This window comes from Toxorhynchites rutilus, chromosome 2 (genome assembly GCF_029784135.1).
Source record: "Toxorhynchites rutilus septentrionalis strain SRP chromosome 2, ASM2978413v1, whole genome shotgun sequence".
Taxonomy (NCBI): Eukaryota; Metazoa; Arthropoda; class Insecta; order Diptera; family Culicidae; genus Toxorhynchites; species Toxorhynchites rutilus.
In genome coordinates, this window is record NC_073745.1 from 41974532 (window position 1) to 41998724 (window position 24193).

A 24193-nucleotide genomic window follows, 5' to 3' on the forward strand; every position below is an offset into this window, starting at 1 on the left:
GAACCGATTCATGTTGAACTTATATGAATAGAATCTGTGTGCATCTCTTTATCGCATGAACCTCTAAAAAATTATATTAGGGGCTGTCCACAAACCACGTGGACAGAAAAAGCACGATTTTATACTCCCCCTACCCCTCCGTGGACAAGCGTGGACATTTTCATACCCTCCCCCTGTTGTCGATGTGGACATTTTTCCAGAATAATTTAGGAAATGACATGACTGCGCATAAAAAAAAATATTCGATTTAAGTTTATTTTGTTTCAAATTTTACTAGCTGTACACTGCCACGCTTTACTGTGGCACATTGAGGTTTTTCGACAGAGAAATAAGTAGCGAAACAAAGCATGTGTTTCATATGAGTTTAATTTGAAATACTTGTAATACTTTGTTCTTCTATCTGCGATGTTATAAAGCCTATCTGGTTTGCCAACACGGGAACGTGCAAAATACAGTTGAACAATCCGCATCCGAATATAAATTACACAATTCTGAAGACATATATTAGGCAACGCCAATCGAATAAAAATGAACGGAACGGAAAATGAAGAAATGTGTTGCTATTACACATATACAATATACTCACAATATTCAATACTAGAAAGTTAATTTACGATCACAGCTTTGTTTCGGAAGTGTGCTTATTCCATCTGGAAATCTTAAAGCTTCCTGAGACGTTGGTAGTAGCAGCAACAATCTTTCAAGTGGATTGTATATTGTGTCATAATCCATCAATGACGAACTTTTCGAGTTTTTGTAACGAGCAGAACAAATTTATATACACTTTTTTTTATCAATTAAAAAGTTTATAATTTCAAGAAAAGATAAAGCGTTTTTGGTTTGCTTTCAAAGCTTCTGTAGATTTTGAAAATGTATTTCCAATAACAATTCAATCAACCTGGTTATTTTGCTTCCGTTTGATTCATAGAAAGTTTTAGTAAAAATATTTACTACAGAGGTATTCTCTTTCGAATGAAAAATTCTCCTTTAATTTTGAATTGAGAATATTTCATGAAATAATGAACGCACAGCAAATCGATAGTCAAATCTGCCCATCGCAAACTTTAAAAAAAATATTTTATACAATGTCCATTTGTTGCTTTGACGAATGTTTTATTTCATAACAGAGCTACAACGTTTCAAAAATCACTCAAAAATTTTGATGTCGCATTTTGCTCCTCTATTTTTTGTCGACTTCGGAATACGATCGGTCACAGAAAATGTCGCACCCGATTCACTTTTAGTCGCCAGAGTAATACAAAACCTTTTCAGTAAATAGTTCGGGGAATTTTCAGAGAGTACTAATAGCGTATTAAAAATATTTTCAATATTTGTATTTTTCAAATGCTTATTGACCATTCTGCATTGAGTGTCTAAGTAGCAAAATTCCTCATCTTTCGAATGAACAGTATAATTATTCTAAGTAAAACGGTAAATGATAAAATTATCATTGAAACGGAAAAAAAATCTTCCTGAAACTCATCGAATCGCAATGCAGGTTTAGAAGTTTAATCCGATTGGTTCAAACGGCAGAGTTCATTACGTATTTTCTGGGCGTTTTTCATCATTACAACTCTAACCATCAATATTTATATATGTTCTAGAGATATTACAAAATGTATAGAAAATTATATTTGATTAAAAATCATTTACGCAAGTCATCAAATCTCAACCATTATGGAATCGTTTAATTTTTATAGTTTTGGTATATGAGGATTAGGGTGGCAACGGATGTATGGAAAAAAAATCATCATCGAATTTCAAAAACCGACCATGTACAATTTGTTTATTGGCCCAAAATAATGACTTGTGCAAAGTTTTAGCTCAATCGGACATGATTTAGGGGTGCCTCAAAGCGCTCAAAATTTTGTTTTTTGACCCTCGAAAATCTTCCAAGGGGGGAGTAAAGGAAATTTGGAAAATCGAAAATTCATTTTTGGTGCCAAATTACTTAAAAATGCATGAAACATCGAGATCTGGTGTCATCTCGAAAAAAAAATTTTGGCTGAAAATCGAACTTTTGGGACTGAGCCTGAGAGGCAATGAAGGAATCGAAAAAAAAATGTGGAATTTAAAGAACCGACCATGTACATTTTGTTTATTGGCCCATAAAATGACCTGTGCCAAGTTTCAGCTCAATCGAACATGATTTAGGGGTGCCTCAAAGCACTCAAATTTTGATTTTTTTAACAACTCAAGCTAAGTCCCAAAAATCTATTTTCGCCCAATTTCTTTTTCGAGATAACACCAGATCTCGATGTTTCATGCATTTTTAAGTAATTTAGCATCGAAAAAAAAATTTGATTTTTTAAATTTCCATTGCTTCCTCCTTGGAAGATTTTCGAGGATCAAAAAATCGAAACAAAATGTAGACGGTCGGTTCTTTAAATTCGACATTATTTTTTTCCATACCTTCATTGTTTCTCAGTCTAAGTCCCAAAAGGTCGATTTTCGGCCAAAATTATTTTTTCGAGATTACACCAGATCGTTTCATGCATTTTTAAGTCATTTGGCATCAAAACTCCCCCCTTGGAAGATTTTCGAGGATCAAAAAATAAAAACTTAAGCGCTTGGAGGCACCACTAAATCATGTTGGTTTTTAAAATTTGACATGACCATTTTCGCTGCCACCCTAATGAGGATCTATGCATACCCCGTAACGTTCGATCATAGGAAATAGTTTGGTCGTTCACGTCAGATACTATTATAATACAGATTTCACTGAAGAGGACCAATGATATGAAAAAAAATATATGAATGTTTGACTGGGCAGCACTATCTGGCGGCACAATCCGTTTATTGATAAATACAGAGAAATTCTTGAATTAATTTTTTAATTTAATTTTCAAAGTTGTGTTCAAAAAAAATTCTTCCTGTCCATGTGGACTCAGTCTATACCCCTTCCCCCCTCTCCGTGGACAATCGTGGACATTTTCTTACATCCTACCCTCCCCTAAAGGTGTCCACGTAGTATGTGGACAGCCCCTTATTAGAATTTCACTACTTTAAAAAAATCGGGAAACGTAAGAAAAAACGTTTTAAACAGCATTTTGGTTTCCAAACGGTCGCCATTTTGTCAAAAAAGATGCTTTTGACTTGTCCGAGGTTCATGCAATAGCAGCATCTTTACTGATTTCGAATCTGGTCGATTTCTTTGTTTCAGATAACCAGAAGGGCTGGAATCGTGTACGCCATGGCACAACGTTTTTTTGAAACCCTTCACTTCATCAGCTTGTAACTATTTTAGTTATCAATATTTTTTCTCCGTTCAATTTTTGTTTTATTGTTTAAAATATAGATGAACAAATAATGATATAATGGATAGTAAAAATACTCTTTGTTTAATTTTTACGGAGCTCGAAAAAACGTCCGAAATTCGTATCTCTACACTAGAATACCCCCTTAAGGCAGTATTCTAGTTTAGAAATTTTGTAAAAAATCATTTTTGTTTTTCTTCATGTTTCTGATGTTGAGACATTCAAGAATATACACTAGAAAGGACTTTTCGAAAATCCCATTATTTACAGAGTTATAGCCATTTTAGTGATGCGATATGTAATCTAGTATCACCCAAGGAAATCGGAGTTTTTAAAAAAATTGTTGATGCCAAAAGTCTCAAAATTGAGTGACTGTAATCTCTAAAAAAAATTGTTGCCAAAAAACGACTCTCTGGGTCTTTTTTCGGAATACGAAGTAAAACGTATGGTTTAGGGTGCCAATGAAAATGATCAACTCGTTTTTTCAAATGAAACTTCGTGCGAAATGTCAATTTGCACGTTAAAATATCCAATGCAAAATATTAGCTCAATCAGATTTTATTTATTATTGTCACAGACGTTAAAATTTGAGTTTTTTAAAAACCGAAAAATCACCGGGAATCGAGGTTTTCAAAACCTTTTTTTTGTGTCAAGTTTCTTAAAACTAACACGTTGCGATTTATAGTTATCTTTAAGAAAGAGTTGGTCAAAAATCGAATTTTTAGATGGAAAAACGACCGAGTGCCAAAAAAATTGAAAATTTTTCTCCAAATACAGGGGAACTTCGATATAATTTACCCTCGTTATAACGTACCCTCGATATAATGTCACTCGATATGAAATTTGTATTTTTGCATTACATGCTCTGCGATATGGCTTAAACACTTGTGCTAAAGAATAAAGGTGCAAGCGGTCATTCTATCTATTTGCCCTTTGGATCTGATTCAGTTAGAATCCGCAATTACAGTTCATTTTTTACTAGCGATCGTAGTAGGCGTATCTCAAATATTTTGACAACAAGTTGTTTAGAAAACCTCTATCTTTTAAAAATAAAAAAAAATATTTTTTTTAAATTTAAAAAATTTACGTTGATCCGTTTCGTTTGAAAAAATTGTGCAGGATGGATGCCGAGAGAGGAAATTTGATTACGATCGGAAGCTGAGGTATTTTCGTCACAAACAAGACAATGACACGAAAATTGTCAGATTTAGTAGGCTGTTTTGTCAAGGGGTGCTTCAAGGGGTGGGGTGGAGTGGCTTTTAATCATCCGTGATAATGGGATCGAATACACTGAAGTCGCTTTTTACGCGGTTTTTTTATATGCGGTTTTGAAATTTACGCTTACGGTTACGGTTTATTTTTACGCGGATTTTAGAACTTACGCGGTTTTTTAACGAGGATTTCGGAATTTACACGGTTTTTCACGTGGTTTTTTAAGCGGCACGTATCCACCGCGTAAAAATTCAATGTGCTAATTGATTTGACTTTTCACGAAATAATTTTGTATTGTATTGTATTACTGCTTAGTAGCTGAGAAATAAAAGGAGGAACAGATATCATGATTGAAGCATATAAAAAAAATCAGTTAATGAATTTCTATAATATGGGTTGCATTTTAAACTAATAATTCACTGTTCATTGGATTTTCACACGGATTTAGAAATTTACCCGGTTTATTTTTACGCGGATTTTGGGATTTACGCGTTTTTTTACTAGGTTTTGTTTTACACGGTTTTTGTTTACGCGGCCAGTATCTCCCGCGTAGAAAGCAACTCCAGTGTACATTGATAAAGTCCTCAATCCATCCAATTGCCCCAATTCCACCCAAACGAAAAATCTCGGGCAAAAGTGACTCGGAATGCTGCAGGCGTGAAGAGATCGTGGAATAAGATGGCCATTGAGGTTGACCAACAGAGAGCTCAATCTTTGATGGTGGGTATCCGAAGAAAAGTACAAAAATTCATTAAAACTGTAACGGAATGATTTGTTTAAATATTTATTCCCGAGAAGAGCAATAAATTATCTGCATTTAGATATAAAAAAAATGTTTTGTACTTTTAATCAATCCCGAGATACAATTGGTTTAGTGATTCCGGATTCTAAATGAATCAAGCTTTAATCAATAGTATGAACGGAAACATCATGAGAAAGACTAGCTTCATCTACTAGTTGAACTTTTTCATCATTTTTTACTTACCTAACCCAAACAACAACACAAAAAAGTAATATAAGCTATGGTCCTGAGTTCTTAATTATGCTTCGATATAATGAACAGTTCGATAAAATGTACAATTTTGTTTCCCTGTAACGGTAAATATCGACTTTTCGTGCAATTATAAGACATGTGGCATCAAAAAATTTTGAAAATCGAAAAAAAAATATTCATCGCCTTCTTACAGCCCATGGACCAAAATATTATTCAAATGGTCAAGTCCAACTACAAGTAAAAGCTAATGCGTGAGCTTCTTGGCTGCCAACGAGAGTTCGATGACATTGTTATGCGAGTCAACAATTTTGTTGTACCCCTTTTGTTTATTTATTTAGGCTCATTAGCATTTTTTAGCTGTAACAGAGCCGAGTTTTTAATGGTGTACATGTTACATGTTTTTAGGTTTCTATAAATTGCAAATTACACAGTAGTAAGTAGTCATTTAGGCGTAAGAGTATTCTTTTGTTTCATTGTTTGTTTGATTCATTGTCCAGCAGACCGGACAGCGGAGACAGTTGGTATTGATACATTCGATTTCTGAAGAAATTAATTAACCAGAACCGCGCAGGATGAGGATGTGGCGTTTGAGGCCCTGATCGATCAACATTGTTTTGCAATCAAACACATATTTCTATTCAAACATCAAAAACATTCTGTTTTGTTCCGCATCATGAAGGCCACATCAACAGGGCATTCATCTTGTGCCGTCAGGCAGTCGTTTTATTAGATAAATTAATTGAAAACGGATTATTAGAGAAACAACCACCGCCCAGAACTCAGCTGATAAAAATCCCATAAAAGCCAATCGTGCCATACAACTGTCGTTTAGTCGAAGCCAATTCCTGATTTTTGTTCTAAAAAACAACCTTTCGCCTATAATCGAAGTCAATATAAGGTTAAGTGAACCTATACGCAACTGGTTACAGTACATCCCCTCAGTAGCTGCCGCTAGTTCTGTCTCAGCTCAGCTGTCTAGCTCTGTCTCAATTGTACAGAAGTAAATCGTAGAAGAAGCGATCCAAATGCTGATATGATGTTTAAAAAAATGTTAGATTACTTTTGATGAGACAAAAAATCGATGTATACTGGAAAAAAACTACAAAATGTTTTTCTTACATCGAAAAGATCAAAAGCAAAAAAAAACCATTTTATGGATTTTTTCGGGTACATAAGATCGATCCAAAAAAATCGGAAATTGGTATGGAAAAGATCGATCTTCTAGGAATCGATCCGAGATCACCCAGTCCTAGTTTGCACCTCATTTTTAATCCATTATTGCGCTATCCGCGATTTTCACTATTCGAAATGACCTTGGCCGACTATTCCGCAGATTATCGGGGTTCTACTGTACATGAGGTTGATGATGATGAAGAGTCCGAAAATTGGGATTCAAATGGAACAGGATTTTGTGGAATCGTAAATTTTATTCGAAAGTTATTGGGCTAAGGAAACCGGATTGCCACTGGAAAGACAATTCCTGCTGTGAAAATCACGTAAAAATATTTTAGAGAAAATGTTAATTTTAAATTTTTGCTTGACAATAGATCTCGACGTTTCATGCAATTTGAAGATATTTGGCATCAATTTTTTTTCAAAGCCGAATTCACTCACTCCTCTCTTGGGTGATTTTACGATTTTCGGAAGACTCAAACTTTGGCATCTTTGCGACAACAGTGTTTCGAGGAAATCTACATTTTTCAGGAAGTCCCATTCGTAAATTTGAGATGACTCTAATGCACATCGTTACTCATGAATTTGTTTTTAAACAGAAATAAAAAATAATTCGAGAAACAAGTTTTATTGCATTTGTTCTGCGATAATATCGTAACAAATGAAGATGCTAATTAGACATCTCTTGAGAAGCCGAGAAATCAAAGGATTATTCAAGCGGATTCAAAGGTTTATCTCTTTTTTTGTATGCTTTTCAACAATCTCAACACTCATACCCAAACTTTTCCTTTTCCTCACTACGTCCATGATTATTGGAATAAACATAATATTAAATATGATACACACATAATATTATATATGATACACTGTCGATAACCGAATTCAAACATACTAAACGGACCCATGTTAGTCACTGTCATGTTTCATTAAATAATTATATCACCCCCTCAATTTTGTTCAAAAAATCATATTTATGAAGTATACTAGCTGACCCGGCAAACTTCGTCCCGCCCAAAATTTGTTTTTTTGCTATCAATACCTTCAAACATTCACGTTTTCTTACTAAGCGCAAGTTCATGAGTCCAATCGCAGAACTTGATTGATCTTCTAATCGACCCCGTTGAATTTAGCTTTTACCAAAAAAAAATCCTAGTAGTTCTACGAAAACCCTTCATTATAATATCAGATTGTTTTCAGACACAATTCTCGTTCAAGATTTTTCAACCACTTGCAAATAACATGTTTTTCCGTTACATGGAATAAATGTTTGATACAGAAAATATGATAGAATAAAGACAGACCCCTCCCTTCTTCACCCCTAAGAGAGGATGGAGGAGTGTCGAACCACCATAGAAACATTTATTGCACCCTAAAACCTTTACATGCCAAATTTAAATTCGTTTGCTGATTGATTCTCGAGTAATGCAGAAATTTGTGTTTCATCTGTATAACTTCCCCCTCCCCCTTTAGAGAGAGGGAGTAGAGGGACTAACCACCGTGAACACATTTATTGCGCCCTAAAACCTCTATATACCTAATATGGTTCCGTTTGCTTGATCAATTTTCGAGTAATTCAAAAAGAAGTGTTTCATTTGTATGGCAGAGCACCCCCCCCCTTAGACAGGGGGGAGGAGTATCTAACCATCATAGAATCATTTATTGCACCTCAAAACCACCGCATGCCAAATTTAGGTTCGTTTGCTTGATTAATTTTCGAGTAATTCAGAAATTAGTGTTTCATTTATATGGCAGCCCCCCCTTAGAAAGGGCATCTTACATCTAATATGCATTAACAACTTAACTCATTCTAATGTTAGTAGGAAGGGAACCGATAGCTCGCGAAGGACGAAAAGGAGGGGAAAAGGATGTAAGAACAATCACACTCGAAGATCGATAACTTTAAGGAAAACATATATTTGGGACATGTAATCAAGGTCTAACCGAGCCACCGAGTGTTCTCAAGATTTGTGTTCGATGTCGTGGTAACCTTGGCCACAAACGCAGAGATTGCTGCCGACAAGATTGAAACGGAAAAGTTGTGCATCTAACGAACAGTGATTGGAAATGAGTCGGGGGAAGGTGCGAATAAAGTCCCGACTCAATTCCAGACTTCTGAACCACGGTTTGAGGCTAATTTAGGGATAATCGAGTGAACCACCGGCCCAATTCATCTTCATTCCACTTGCGTTGCCAGTTAGCGATGGTATTTCTACGGACTAAAGAATAAAATTCATTGAAGGCGATTTGGCGCTGATAAATATTACCTCCAATTGCACCCACCTTTGCTAATGAGTCAGCCTTCTCATTACCCGGAATTGAGCAATGTGAAGGGACCCAGACAAAGGTAATGACATAACAGCGTCTGGATAGAGCACTCAAAATTTCTCGTATTCTCTCAAGGAAGTACGGCGAGTGCTTTTCTGGCCTCACTAAACGAATTGCTTCGACAGAGCTAAGACTATCCGTTACAATGTAATAGTGTTCAACAGGTCGTGAGGCTGTCCAGTGTCCAGTATATCGCTGCTAATTCAGCAATATATAATTATAAAATCACATTATAAGGGAATAAATTTAGCATTTATTATTCTTATAATCCTTACAAAAAAGGTACTTAAACACTAGTGTCTAAATCATGACTGAGGTATCGTTCCTGCTTTCTGATGCTGCCCAGATGTTCCTTTACCTAGGCTACGTTCTACCTGGTTCTGATGGTACGTTGGTAGTGGTGACATAAGCAATGATGGTGGCTTAGTGATGACGTGGCTTGGTGATAGCGCGGCCTGTTGATAGCGTGACAAGATAGTGATGTCGATACTTGTTGGCTGAGCGTAATCATACGGGTCTGGTGCGTAACTATATACTGAGCAAGGATACTGAATACTGTGTGAGGTGCTATTGAAGTTAGTAGGAAGTTAGTAGGAACGATCCCCGATAGAAGATAATCTGGAATTTCATGGATTTTCTCCTTTATGAACAGATCAAAATGTACAGAGGAATTGATGTAGTCAGGGAAACAAACACGGCTGGGAATATACGAAGAAGGATCAACCTGCATGGAGATGAAATCATGATACGAACTCATGAATCCGGAGCAAGGATGCAAAATTTCGAAAGAACATGTTGAAATCGAAAAGAAATTTTTATCAGTGCATAATATCTCCACCGATACTCTTCTCTTATTTCTATCGCGGTGCCGCGGTGCTTATGACTGCTGGCTCACCATCACGTTTGTTTTGATATAGTTTTCGTGCCATCGACAGAAATATCAGTTCATTCTCGATGTCAGTGAATGCTCAAGCCGAAAATATCACCTTTCATTGCGTCCTGATGAAATTTTCGTTGGTCATACACCCATAAACTCAGCACTCGAATTTGCCGTTGCCTATCGATGTGTGTGCAATAAGCGGCACAAAAATGGAACCGGGGCTAGAAACATACCAGGAAAACATACACACGAACACGCGTTTAAACGTCTGACGCGGTGTCAGTGAGATGATATTTCTCTTGATAGATATTTGTTCCCTTCCACTGTCAGCTGATCGAAGATGCGTATGAAAAATTCGGGTGTTCATTCTCAGTGAGACAGTGAAACGAATGAGTGTGGGGAATAATTCAAAAACCAAATGTTCCACGTGACGGAGTGTCGGTTGCATGTAATTAAGTTCGGTTCATTTGTCATGAACTGCAGGGGCATTGGTGATTGAATTTAATGTTGTCTCAATATCTTGCGCTGTCAGTAAAATGAGTGTGAGATTTTGCTACTCTGATCCGGAGTGAAAATTTAGCTCGATAAGCTGCTCAAAATTTCCGATCACCAATGGGTTCATGACCTTACACCGGATGAAGAACCGAAGAGATAATAAACTGAAGCGATCTTTTAGTGGGAGTACGCCTGCCAAAAACTTCTAGACTCATGGTATGCGTTGAGGGCCAACGCGATACGGAGACAAAGATACTGAATTCGCTCGAGTTTAATGAGATGTGTTTTGGCAGCTGATTGAAAACAGAAACTGCCATACTCCATCACTGAGAAAAAAGTTGTTCGATACAACATTATAAGATTTTCGGGATGGGCTCCCCACCAGGTGTCGGTAATTGTACGGAGAAAGTTTATTCTTTGTTGGCATTTTTTACTCAGATACCTAATATGGGCCCCCCAAGTACATTTGGAGTCGAACCAGACCCCAAGATACTTGAATGGCATAGCATGAGTGATCGGTTTACCCAAAAGTTGAAGCTTTGGTTTTGCTGGTCTATGCTTCCTAGAAAAAACCACCATCTCTGTTTTCTCCGTAGAGAATTCGATCCCTAGTCCAATGGCCCAGGTTGAAAAATTGTTCAAAGTATCTTGTAAAGGTTCTTGCAGATCGGGTTCGTTTGATCCTACGACAGACACCACTCCATCATCTGCAAGTTGTCTTAGGCTGCAATTTTGTGTAAGGCAATTGTCGATGTCGCTTACATAGAAGTTGTACAAAAGGGGGCTTAAATGGGGAGGAGTATCTAACCACCATAGAATCATTTATTGCACCCTCCAGATGTCTAATTTGGTTGCATTTGCTTGATTAATTCTCGAGTAATGTAGAAATTTGTGTCTCATTTGTATGGCAGCCACCCATAGAGAGGAGGAGGGGTCTCAAACTATCATGAAAAGCTTCCCCGGCCCCAAAAACCCCTACATACCAATTTTCATGTCGATCGGTTCAGTAGTTTCCGAGTCCATAAGAATGAGACACACAGAAATCCATTCTTATATATATATATAGATTTTTAAACACCAACAAAAAACAAAAATCAACACTGCCCAAGCAGTGGTTTGGTGTTGACGTCACACACTGACGAAAAAAAGAACGCTTATTACTAAGAAGGTTAATTTATTTGGAGAAATTAAAGGTGTACACTCAAATTTGGCAAAGCTTAGAATAGAGATTGTTTTCAATTTTTTGGAATAAATAATTAGCAAAAAACTTTTCGCGAATTTTTCTTGCGCGCATAGTTTATTGAATGTGTGAATTATTAATATGCATCAAAAGAAGAAATGTATTCAAAATATGTTGTACCAAATAAATGGCGAGTATCGTCGAGTAGCATGTGTATGCTCAATTTTTTCGATTGACTGTACATCATTTCAACCGCTGGAAACTGAATAAATGAGTGGTTCTAACGTCTTGAAATATACTGTAGTACTTTCGAAGGTATATAAAACGAAACATGCATCTAACTAACGATAAACATTGGAGAAAAACAGGAAGTGGGTTATATATATGGTATAACCGCAAGGGTGACGTAGGACTCTCGTTGATATAGAGATCATTTGTATGAAGTTGAATCTGAATTCATTCTGAATGAATGAATATTTGGAGAACTTCGAAAACGAGAGCGTTACGTTGGAGGCACAAGGTTTTATGCATCCAATATTGAATACGGAAATATCCTACTGATGGGGAAGAATAATCTTCAGAAGCTATCCTGTTGATTGCGATTGATTGAAAAACCACAAAACCAAATGTATTTGGTCACAGTGTTACATGGATAGAAAACATTCAATTAAACTCTTTCACATGAATATATTTTGAAAATTCCCAGAGGATCTGGCAGATTATTTTCAGTAACGATTAGTTATTTCCACATTTTCCTCGATACTGGAAGCCCACCAGTGGTTAATGCCAACTCGATAACCACCTGTTAATAGCACTTGATTGAAACATATTTGGTCACAGTGTTACATGGATAGAAAACATTCAATTAAACTCCTTCACATGAATATATTTTGAAAATTCCCAGAGGAACTGGCAGATTATTTTCAGTAACGATTAGATATTTCCACATTTTCCTCGATACTGGAAGTCCACCAGTGGTTAATGCCAACTCGATAACCACCTGTTAATAGCACTTGATTGAAACATATTTGGTCACAGTGTTACATGGATAGAAAACATTCAATTAAACTCTTTCACATGAATATATTTTGAAAATTCCCAGAGGAACTGGCAGATTATTTTCAGTAACGATTAGATCTTTCCGGAACTTTCTCGATGCTGAATGGCATCCTAACGGAAAGAGTTCTGCGCGTGTATGTGTGGATCCTTCGCCGTCCACCTCCTCCAGCACGTTAGGCAACGATGTTGTCTTGTCGATGTCCTCACGAAAAATGAATGTGTCTCACCACCAGAATATCGCTTAAGTATGCTTTTTGTGTGTGATTGAATCGAGAGAAGGTGTGGTTTACGATGGCAATTTGGAAGGCAAACTAGAGGGGAATGAACTCTCTGAGCTCGGAACTTTCGGCGACTGAGCAATAATCGATTGCGGGCGCATACAATATTGGATACGGAAATATCCTACTGATGGGGAAGAATAATCTTCTGAAGCTATCCTGTTAATTGCGATTGATTGAAAAACCACAAAACCAAATGTATTTGGTCACAGTGTTACATGGATAGAAAACATTCAATTAAACTCTTTCACATGAATATATTTTGAAAATTCCCAAAGGAACTGGCAGATTATTTTCAGTAACGATTAGATATTTCCACATTTTCCTCGATACTGGAAGCCCACCAGTGGTTAATGCCAACTCGATAACCACCTGTTAATAGCACTTGATTGAAACATATTTGGTCACAGGTGTAACATGGATAGAAAACATTCAATAAAACTCTTTCACATGAATATATTTTGAAAATTCCCAGAGGAACTGGCAGATTATTCTCAGTAACGATTAGATATTTCCACATTTTCCTCGATATTGGAAGCCCACCAGTGGTTAATGCCAACTCGATAACCACCTGTTAATAGCCGCGCGTGTATGTGTGTGTAGCGATGTCTTCCCAGGGAACCGTTTGTGGCATCACTCTCCTCCTGATAGATTCCCTTCTGGCCTAGGGTGCACAAACAGGCTCTTGGTGACACCGTTCATCCGCGCTTTCATGATAAATAAAGAGCTTCACCGCAACAGCGACAACATGCTCCAATCGCTGTTCAATTAGAACTGAGTGGATTTCCGAGCGCCGCTCGCTTATATACCGATTGGTGATTTCAATAGCCTGTTTTGAAAGCAATTTTAAGACTATTGAAACAAGTTTTTGGATCAAAAAGTAACAAGTATATAACGCGTAGACATTTTATCGTTCGAATGAAGTGTTTATCATACCATTTCGTTCAGTTGTTTAGGAGCTATTAACGCTCAAAATCTCGGTCTCCGGCGTAACGCTTTCGTTTTCGAAACTTTGATTTTACACCCCGGTATAGAAATGAAAGACGTAGTCCTACGTCAAAAAAAAACTTCTGTTCGGTACAAGATTCCGAACAAATTGTGTGTTAATGGGAAACCTGCACCGCATATATTGCCTCATTCCCACGAAAGCGTGTCACACATCGCTTCGCGAACGCAAGTCTGCCGCTTTTCAGCGCGCATTCGCTGATCGAATTCAAGGCACGCACTTTTTTCTATCATTGCCTACCATATTGGCAAACACCGTCCACGCCTTGTGTGGACTGTGAAATCGGCCGATACCGGTGAGGGGACGGTAATTTTGTAACCAGAAACAGGTTTGGTCACAGCAGCAATGCGCGGCCCCGCGGTTGAGGCTTCACTGCACCGGTCGCACAATTGCGCGTCATGTAATAGCAGCAGCAGCAGCAAACAAAACAAACCGCGATCACTTTCACCTATATTTTTGTTTTGTTTGAACGCTTTCTGTTTACACGCCACAACGAGCGCGAATCGATCCTTGATAGTCTGATCACGAAATTGGTTTTAAATAAACTCTGATCAGCGGTGTTGCGTAGCATCGAAATGAATGTATCATTTTATGAACTTATCACATCGTTTCTCCAAACTGGACAAAGGAACATCACCTTACATAAGTCGCCACATTTGGAACCATTACAATACAAACCACCCGGAAGGGTATGGAAACGATTGGATGGTTCGTTTAGCTAGTTTGACCCGGCGGCCAGCTCAAGTTCGACGTTTTACAGGAAATTAACAAAAGCGACGCGGTTTGCTAATGGGCAAGAAAGCAAATTCGAAATTTCTTGCCAATAGTGCGCTGCGTTTGAGGCGGAGGGTACCAGCTAAGCACCAATGCAATGGTTGTCTCTAGCTGACTCTAGCTGGAAACAAGTTGCGATTGCAACTGGCAGTCATGTGGGAAAATTGGAAATGAAAAATGTTGAACGCACTTCCCGTTGACGCTCGAAAGTTGGAAGATGGAAACAGTGGAAATAAATAAATTACATTTTGTGTCAATTCAAACATGATCTAATCGATGGGTTGCTACGAGTAGTAACGCTTGAGTAAATTTTTAAACAATAACATACTAGGCTTCCGGAAAGTTGCGTACTCGTAAACTGTTGTAAAACCTTTAAATTACCTGTTCGGACTGTCCTATTTCTATGGCGTTCCCAGTTGATGCAGCCATGGTGTTTGCTAGCCTCTTTTATTAATTCAATAATCGGCTGTAATGTTTATCACACTTTCGCTTATCATAAGCGAATCAAAACTATGACACTATTCTTTCTTCCAAGAAATTCAGCTCCAACACGTTTTATATTTCACTAGAAATCTTCCGCTCGGAAGACATTCTGCTATCACTGCATTCGTCCTAAATCAGCTTGGAAACAGAAAATAATCAATTTTTAATGAACACTCACTCACTCTTCTCTGAAGAATCAATCCACACTGTTACGAGTCTACTATCGCAGTAATTGAACCGTTACTTATTCCATCTTCTAGAACAGCAATACTGCCGACATGATTCAGCTGGTTTAATCACAACAAACAACAACTGCAGCAGCAGCTTCACACTTGTGTGGATTTTAAGCAAGATAATGAATAATTGTTAGCGTTGGCGTCAAAATCATCTTCAATCTTCTAGCGCCGAGAAACTCATGACGATAAACAGTCACCGCAAATGACGCCGATTAACCATTTCCGGGATCGCGCGCGCTTTGGTTGTCTTCCGGCGGCTATGAAACGGCGCTCATCATCGCACTTCGAAACACTGTTTCCACAACTTCACGGAGAGTAAGTACTAAACACATTCGGTCGCGCTCAATTATCCAGTTAACGCAACAATTACGGGGAGCGTCATTTTGATTCATTTCGGAGATTATAAAGAAGTTGATGAAAACCGTTCGCGTATTCTTTCTATCCTTTGAACTGGCTTTTACTCATTTGAGGAGGATTTTTTTCGTAATTCTGTGAACGGCTTGCGACATATTGAATTCTTTGTGTATTTATCACTAATGGGATTGGGGATTGTCACCTTTACGTACAAACGTTATGTTATGGACGGTCAGTCAATCCAGGGTGGTCTTTGCGTAATGGCACGATACTAGGTCCGGCCAGAACACAATATCTTATTCCTTTAGGTGCTTTTGACATAGGACTATGTCTTTGATTTCTATATAGGGGGTTCACTCTACGAAAAATGTAACGATTCATTGCTCAAAATCGTTATTGCGACATATGTTGTGTTATATACCAGTAAACAGGAAATTTATCCAGTTTTTTTTTGCTTAAAACATGAACAGTAAATGTAGTACAAAAAGTTAATAATTTGAAGACTAAAATGTGTATGTTTTCTTTCGATTGCACTAACCATTCGCTTTCTTCCCCGACGCAAAGAGCAATCTTTTAGCCTAAATTAGGCGTTAGCTCACAATGTGAGTTAATGCGTATAATTATTGTATGAATGTTGCCCAATCAATTCGTGCTCAATTCTTGTTTTCAAAGTGTAGGTCTTACTACTAACAGTTTATGTAATTGTGGTTCAGGATGTCATAATATCGAGAATGTTGTTTGGTTATGTAAAAAAAGCAATTAAAAAATTTAACTGGCTGCTGATTTTGAAGTTATAAATTGTACACTCTGGCATATCAGATTATGATAGCTTGAGTAGTCACGATCTTAATATTATGTTCCCCATATATGTCCCGCTTCACTTCCTCGAATGCATTTGCCCATTATCCTTTCCCTTTCCAACATAGAACCCAATGAGATCAATTCACTACAACGGCTACACGAACTTCTCAAGAGAGCACCTATGGCCATAAGATATTACACTGCCATTGTGCGGCCTAGAATAACCTATGCCTCATTAGTCTGGTGGCCAAAGACCAAGGAGACTGTAGCTACAAAAAAGCTAAACAAACTCCAACGACTAGCATGCATTGCAATTACTGGAGCAATGCGAAGCACACCCTCGAAGGCACTGGAGGCTATCCTTCACTTGCTACCTCTGAACCAACATGTTCAGCTAGAGGCTAAGAAAAGCGCTCTAATGCTTAAACAATGGGAAAAAAAATACTAGACGGAGACAAAATTGGTCACTTGAGCATCCTGAATCTCTTACCCGTAGGACCATCCTCAGAGATGAACAGTGATTGGATGGAACCTAGGACTAACTACGACATTCCATACAGTGTAATCGAACCTTCTCGTTCAATATGGGATGAAGGCGGTCCCAGTGTTCGTAATGGTTCAATCATGTTCTACACTGATGGGTCAAAAATGGGAATCAGAACAGGTGCTGGAGTGTATGGTCCCAGAACAAAAATCTTTGTAGCTATGGGAAACTGGCCAACAGTTTTTCAAGCAGAAATAGCTGCGATAATAGAATGCTCAAATGTCTGCCTTAAAAGAAAATATAGACATGCTAACATCTGCATATTCTCAGACAGTCAAGCGGCACTTAAAGCTCTAAATGCTTTTAAATGCTCCTCAAAAATTGTCTGGGAATGCATTCTCCTCTTACGGCAACTAAGTCGGATAAGTTCGGTACAACTGTAATGAATTCCTGGCCATTGTGGAATAGAGGGAAACGAGCGAGCAGATGAACTTGCCAGGAACGGCTCAAGCTCACCTTTCACTGGTCCAGAACCATTCTGTGGAATATCTGACTGTGTGTTGAAAGGTGAGCTGAAGAACTGGGAAGACCGGGAAGTGTTAGCCAACTGGTTGGCGGTACAACTTAACGAGTCAAAAAAATTTATCACGCCGAGTATTAAAATTACTCAACAATTGCTGAGTCTTAATAAGAAAGACTTAGGCACAATCACAGGCCTTATAACAGGACACTGTCCGAGTAAATACCATCTCAAAAACATAGGTTTTTTTGTAAGATGATATTTGTCGTTTTTGTAATACCGAAAGCGAAACCTCGGAACATTTGCTCTGTAATTGTGGAGCTCTAACTAGACGCAGTCTTCAATACCTTGATAAGGCTATTCGGGAGCCCAAGGAAATTTGGTCTGCGTCGCCGATCAGGATTATAAAATTTATCAAACAGAGTATTCCTGATTGGCACCTATCTCGCTATAGCTTTCAGTCTACTTCTTCATCAATAAGCAGTAGGTAAGCTTGAAGCGGAGTACAAAAAAATGGGATATACCACAATAGTTCAGAATAATGAACGCAGTGGTTCGCATCCAACAGGGAAAAAAATGGCCATAAGATACTCAATATACATAACCTGGCTATAACATTATTACAACCTCCTACAAACATTGTTCTGGCAACGTGGCAACGAAGAATAGGATGTTATTTTTATCTATCATATATTTCTGTAGTCATTGTATTCAGTTTGATTTGACTTAGGCTTATATTTATGTAAATCTTAACTATTTAGACTTGTGTTTAAAAATTATACATAATGACTCTTTGTCTTCTTCTGCATAATTGAATAAACAGAAGAAAAGGGTAGTAATGACTTTGATGGTATTTTTGTGTACATTTATGAACAGAATGTGGTTCCGGATTCTACCATGTTATCTCATCTAATCCATTTGAAAAATACAAGTTCATACAGGAAACCGGGTTTTTCAGGGCTTCCATTTAATGTATCAAAAGAGAAAAAAATACAGATATTGAACAATGGAAAAACTCAATTCAAATGCAATTACTACACACAATCACAGTCCTATGTCAAGATCCCGTCCGTGCTCCTAGACCCATCAACTTTTTTTACAAGAGCAGCAATTTTTGGCAAACTGTTCTTCGTATAACCTCCGATTTCGGACGCTGTCCAAGCAAAGACGCACTCTCGGAGAAAACTCTGTTCCGCGATCTTCATCGTAAACAACCGAAAACACACTTAGCACGAATAACGCCCTCAAAGAGGAGAACAAAACCACACACAGCTGTTTGTCTCTCTCCCTAGCGCGTGTGGTGGGAATCGTGATATTAATTCTCGCTACTTATGACTCAACCTTTCGTTGAAAGATGCCAATGATACAGCTTGTGCTCATCGAATTGTGCCGACCAATACAAGTCCCTAATGTAGCGACGAGGCACAATTTTCAGATTCCAATTTCAATAGCATCGTGTATCGGCGAAAAAAAAAGAAGCAGCGCAATAAATTCTGCTCCCACTGTGGCAAACCGTCCAGGAGTCTTCGTAGCTTCGTGTCTGCTTGCTACACAAACGATCGTGGGATCGATCCCAGGATCATCAATCCTTGGAAGAATTGTCTTTCTCAAATGTACTCTCAGGTGAGCCAATACGTGAAATCCACTCTGCGGTCATGTAGCTGCGGATAATCGTATTCCATCCAAATTGTCGAGAAATGCAATATTTCAGACGTTTGTGATCAAATTCTCTCTCCCTCTCGCTCAGGTTAACATCCCCTCTTCCGTTTCCCATCATTCTGTCTTTATATACCGCCCTTCCAATCCGCTTACTGTCAAAACAGTTGTACCTTGTACCACAGACTCGTCTTGTATCCGTCTATAAACATAATAATGGCAGATAGTGAAACCGTCGAAAGCCGCTGAATGTGTGTTTACATCAAGCTCCTGCTGCGGCTTGTCATTGTGAAAATCGCGCGGTAGAGCTCTCTAGTGTGTTTCCACGCTAACTCTGCAATGGCCTCTCAAAAGAAGAGAAGGGAGAAATAACTAAAACACCGACCTTACTCCAGGTACACTCACGTCTCAGAAATGTCATTTGCGATTATAAATATATTCTCGCTTCAGTCCGCAGCAGTCAATACAGAAGCTGAATAAGAGCTTTTATAATACAAGTTATCGTACGAATCGGTTAGAAACGAACGCAAATTGATTGGAAAATGACATGCGAATGGGGTTTCGCGTGTAGTGCCCAACTTGCAAAAAAAAAAAAAAATCAATAAAGGTCAAACTTCGTTTGTATACATCTTATACATGAGCTGGATTTGTTTAAATTTGAAGACAAACTTCTCATGAAACAGTAGTACAATCCATCCGTAATTGAAATTGATAAAAAGTATAGAAGAAACGTCATAAATAAACTCTTCAACGGACGAATTTGCTTGTTATAACGCTATTTTGAGAACCCTAAGGGCAAAAAATAATGGCTTTCACCTGGTGAAGCCGACCAATCCACTGCGAAGCCAACTCGTTTCGGACGAAAGATTATTTTTTGTGTGGAGGATATGATGTACCATGAGTTTGCCTCGTTCGCTCTCAGAGGAGAAATAAGAATAAGAAATAGGAGTGTCCACACACATATTGTTCAATCAATCGCCGCTATCGCAGCAATTGGTAATGAACATTTTACCTAATTATCAAACGGTATGCGTAGAAGTGAGCTAAAGATATGAGGGCATACCTTCCAATGCCATCTTGAATAACTGAGCAGAAGCGCTGTGTTCGTTCCCGTTAGGGAAACACATTCCGTAGTGCCAACATGGACGCGAGTACAGAAGCCATATTGCCATATTCTACCATATTGGCTTTAAACTTGAAAATTCATTCGTCTCTAGTATCTGTAATGCCGACTTTCACTGGCTCCTTGATTTTAATGTCCATGTTAGGAAAACACATGTGGGGACAGAAGTGCCCCCTGTATTTTTAATACCAATTATTACCCCAGGATTCTTGGTATTGAAGTGTGTCTGTGTTAGGTATTCCTCTGTTACTCTGGTTGCTTCTTTTGATCGTCACCATTTGAGGAGCACAAATCGAGCCAATCAAAACGTCAGATTTAGCGCGTTAAGATAATGCTTAACATTTCACAATTATTCAATTGCTTATCTCAATAAAAATAAAATTTTATTCATTGTGATAGGTATGTAGAAATATTTTCTTTCAATTGATGCAAACATCTTTGCGATCTACCGAGAAACACTCGAGTTATAAGCGTTCGAAATATTTGATTTTTACCTACATCTTCAGTGTTGAAATATTCATTTTACCTCTTATGTTGTAACTGGATTTATTCGGCAGATGTAAATCGTGTTTGAATTCAGTGTATTTTCAATTGATATAATAATATTTAATTCAATAAACTAATTGTTCGCGTGTACACACGCGGATTTCTTTTGTTCGTTCTATCTCTCTTATTCGAAAGCAGTTCGCGTTGTCGGTAGAGCTATGAGGGCAGGGCGGGTCTGCAACGAAAAGAGAGAATTTCACGGTGACACAACGTTCACCCGTCAAGTACAGGAACTGATTGCACCTAATCGCTCCTCGCACGCTCGGTGAGGACGCTGATTCAGGTCACAATTAGGTTCAGGCTTACCTCCACCAACCGCTCCCGTCGGTTCAGGATACGTCTTGAAGGAAGCTGCTTCCACTTGTGAGGATTCGATGACTCTTTGGTGGTTATCCTCACGGTCCACCCACGACCTCTTCCGGTTGGCTCGTTTGACTGCGGCGATCAACGGATGCCTCTACCTAGTACACTTCCACTCGCGGAACTACAATGAAGAAGGCAAATTTCGACAAACTAATCAAATGAGGATGTCGATTAACGTGTTGATTCGCTCACGGCTCAATCCAGAAGAACTAGTCACTCGTCGCGTATCCACCATCAGGACTCTTCGTCCCGTCATGGCTGTCGTTTAGGGCTTTCCGCCGAGGAGAGCCATTTCACAAATGACAGCTGATGTAGGGATAGGACTGTGAACTTTAAGTTAGGGAATGTATGAATAAGAAAATGGATCGGTAACAGTGGGATTTGGCTTACCATCACCGTCATGATTACTTCCTCGTTATCCTCATGAATTGTGTTCCTAGCGACAGGATACAACAGTCCAAGTAAATGACGTGCTAATAATCACGGCACCGATTCTGCTCTCTCAGAATCGTTACAATGTATTCCTGTTGTTGAGTAAGTCTCCTTAAACAAGGAAAAAATGAAGAACAAGAACTGCGAAATCTGTGGGACTCCGTAGCGTGGTATGCCTCTAAATTTAAAAAATAATCGAACATTGCATTGCGATCGAGCGAAAGAATATAATTTACATATACCAGTGGTAATTTTGTTCTTGATCGCAAAACATTAGACCCGTGTTTTTATTTATTTTTTCATTGGAGTGCCCATTTCCATTTCCGCCCATTTTAGGGCGGTCCAAAAAATCAATTTTTCCACTTTTTCACAAAAATGACTTTTCTCAAAAATTCATAACTTTTGAATCACTGAATCGATTTAGATGATCGACATATCAAATTGAGCTAATGACCTTTGTTAAACAATATTTATCTTGCGAAAAAAATAAATTTTATTTTAGTAATTATTCATTGTAGTCGTTTTTTATTGTTTTCATGGCTTTGGACTAGAAGGCGCTATTTTTTTATATTTCTTGAAAGCTGAGGATTTTTCACATAACATATCTCGGTAACAGAGATGCTATTTTTTTCGTTTTTGAGATATGATTTTTCAAAGTTCACCGGTGGTTCGAAAAATTATTTTGCCCCCTTTGTCCAAAAATGACTTTCTGCAAAAAATCATAACATTTGAACTACTGAACCGATTTAGATGATCGATATTTTGAAGCCAATAAGCTAACCTTCTTTGAAAAAATATCACAATTGCGGGAAGATTGAATTCTAGTCGCATAGGTCTAGTTTAGTCACATGGGAATATTGATCGAAGACTTACAAGTAGCCGAAGACGAAATAAAACCGGCATCATCATCAATGAGGATTTCGATGCCGGCCAGTATATCATTCTGGGGACGGATATATTTCTGCCCAACCTCGCATTTCCTGTCGTAAAATGAGGACTTGCTCTTCGACCACTATTTTGTGATACTGGATCTGGGTGCTTCCACCGAAACGATCGTCAATCATCCCAGATGAAATTACCGTCGAGCCAACTGGGCTGAGTTCCAGCAACTGGGTCGATGACGTTCAATTTAGATAGACCATTCCCAGGTGTAGATAGACTAGGCGCTGGAAACCCTCTGAACATTTTTTGGTCATCAGTAAAAGAGCTCAAAATGAACCAATACCTCCGCAGACCTCGTCATGGGATTCAGTTGAAACTATATTTTGAATTATACATATGGAAAAGGTGAATGCGCTGAGGTAGGATTTTGTGTTATCACACAATTTTGGTCAGAAGATCTTCAGTCAACATGAGCAACACGTTACTGAAGGAGTTACTTGGGTTGATCACTCAAACAGCTTAGTTCCAGAAGAGTTAAGAATCACGCCAGATGAGTTTGTTAGATCTGGTTAAAGGATTTAGGAATATAAAAATCCCAGGTTTTTAACGCAAATTTTAACACCGTGGTCAAGCACTTCTTAAGCCACGGCTCATTTGATTTTGTAGCCAAAATTGTTAATCGATGTTGGGAGATTATTCATTAAATCACAATTCAATGCAATCACAAACAAAATTTACCCACGTGGGAGAACTGTTAGCAGCGTCATTGGTAATCACGCGCACTGCGGTGGGATTTTTTGAGTTCAATTCCCATTTGGAGGGAATTCCGACTTGTGCTGGAGAACCCTTGACTTTAACGAAATGCCAAGTACTAGTGAGAATGACGCAACTAAACTGAGACGACCGCGTTTTCCTGATGGAACATCTTACTGTTTCAGTAGAAGAAGAATGCAAAATCATCTGTTGAACTTTCCAAACGAATTGCGCTAATTAGTTTTTTACAGTCCCGCTCAAAAAAGACGGGTGGGTAATGTCGGGGACATAACCGGAGTGACGTAGGACTATACAAAGGGGACAGCTTTTGTTAAATATATATTTTAAATATATTGTTTTATTTTCTTCTCCTACGTGAATACCTGCCTATCTACCTGAAAAATGGATTAGTTTACTATTTACTCTTTATGAATATGTTGATGGTTCTGAAAAGAACCTTTGGTGTTGTGTTTTTGTTATCACTCGATATTCCCATCTTGTTCGGTTAAACCTTCCTGTTTAGCTATTGCGTTTGCCACTCGCCACAGCTTTCACAGTTGGAAAATTTCTTCCCATCCAGCTTGTGACATATTTTACAGTAAATTACATTCAATGGCACGTCGCATTACCACCACTCAGTATCGGATTGGAGGTAATTTCAACCTGTAATTGAACATTTGGATGACAGTGGTACAGTGTCGACTTTCAATGTGGGGTCATAATTTGGACCCCGAACTCTATGTTTACAAAAATGTCCAACTAAATATGTCGCATTACAGGTCCGTCCAATTAGCTAAATGTCGAGATAAGTGTAAATTACTGTACTTTCAATCTAGAAGCAATTTAAGAATTGGTGAAAATCAATAAGCTCAGAACAACTTCCAAATTCACATACTCATCATATCCTGGCAAACAAATTATGAAAAA

General features: G+C 38.2%; 1 protein-coding gene across 11 annotated transcripts in view; it reads right to left on the reverse strand.

Moving 5' to 3' along the window:
* Window positions 1-24193, reverse strand: part of LOC129765462 (venom dipeptidyl peptidase 4) — a 78845-nt gene that overhangs the window by 9283 nt on the left and 45369 nt on the right. For 4 of the 11 annotated variants that reach the window (XM_055765813.1, XM_055765812.1, XM_055765811.1 and 1 more), the window contains exon 2: window positions 15015-15254. The exons of 5 other annotated variants lie outside the window; for them this stretch is intronic. In XM_055765813.1, the coding sequence (XP_055621788.1) occupies window positions 15015-15062 (48 nt within the window). In that variant the 5' untranslated portion in view covers window positions 15063-15254. The remainder of the gene's footprint in view (window positions 1-15014; window positions 15255-24193) is intronic. 2 more of the 11 variants (XM_055765816.1, XM_055765815.1) reach the window with 1 other exon arrangement.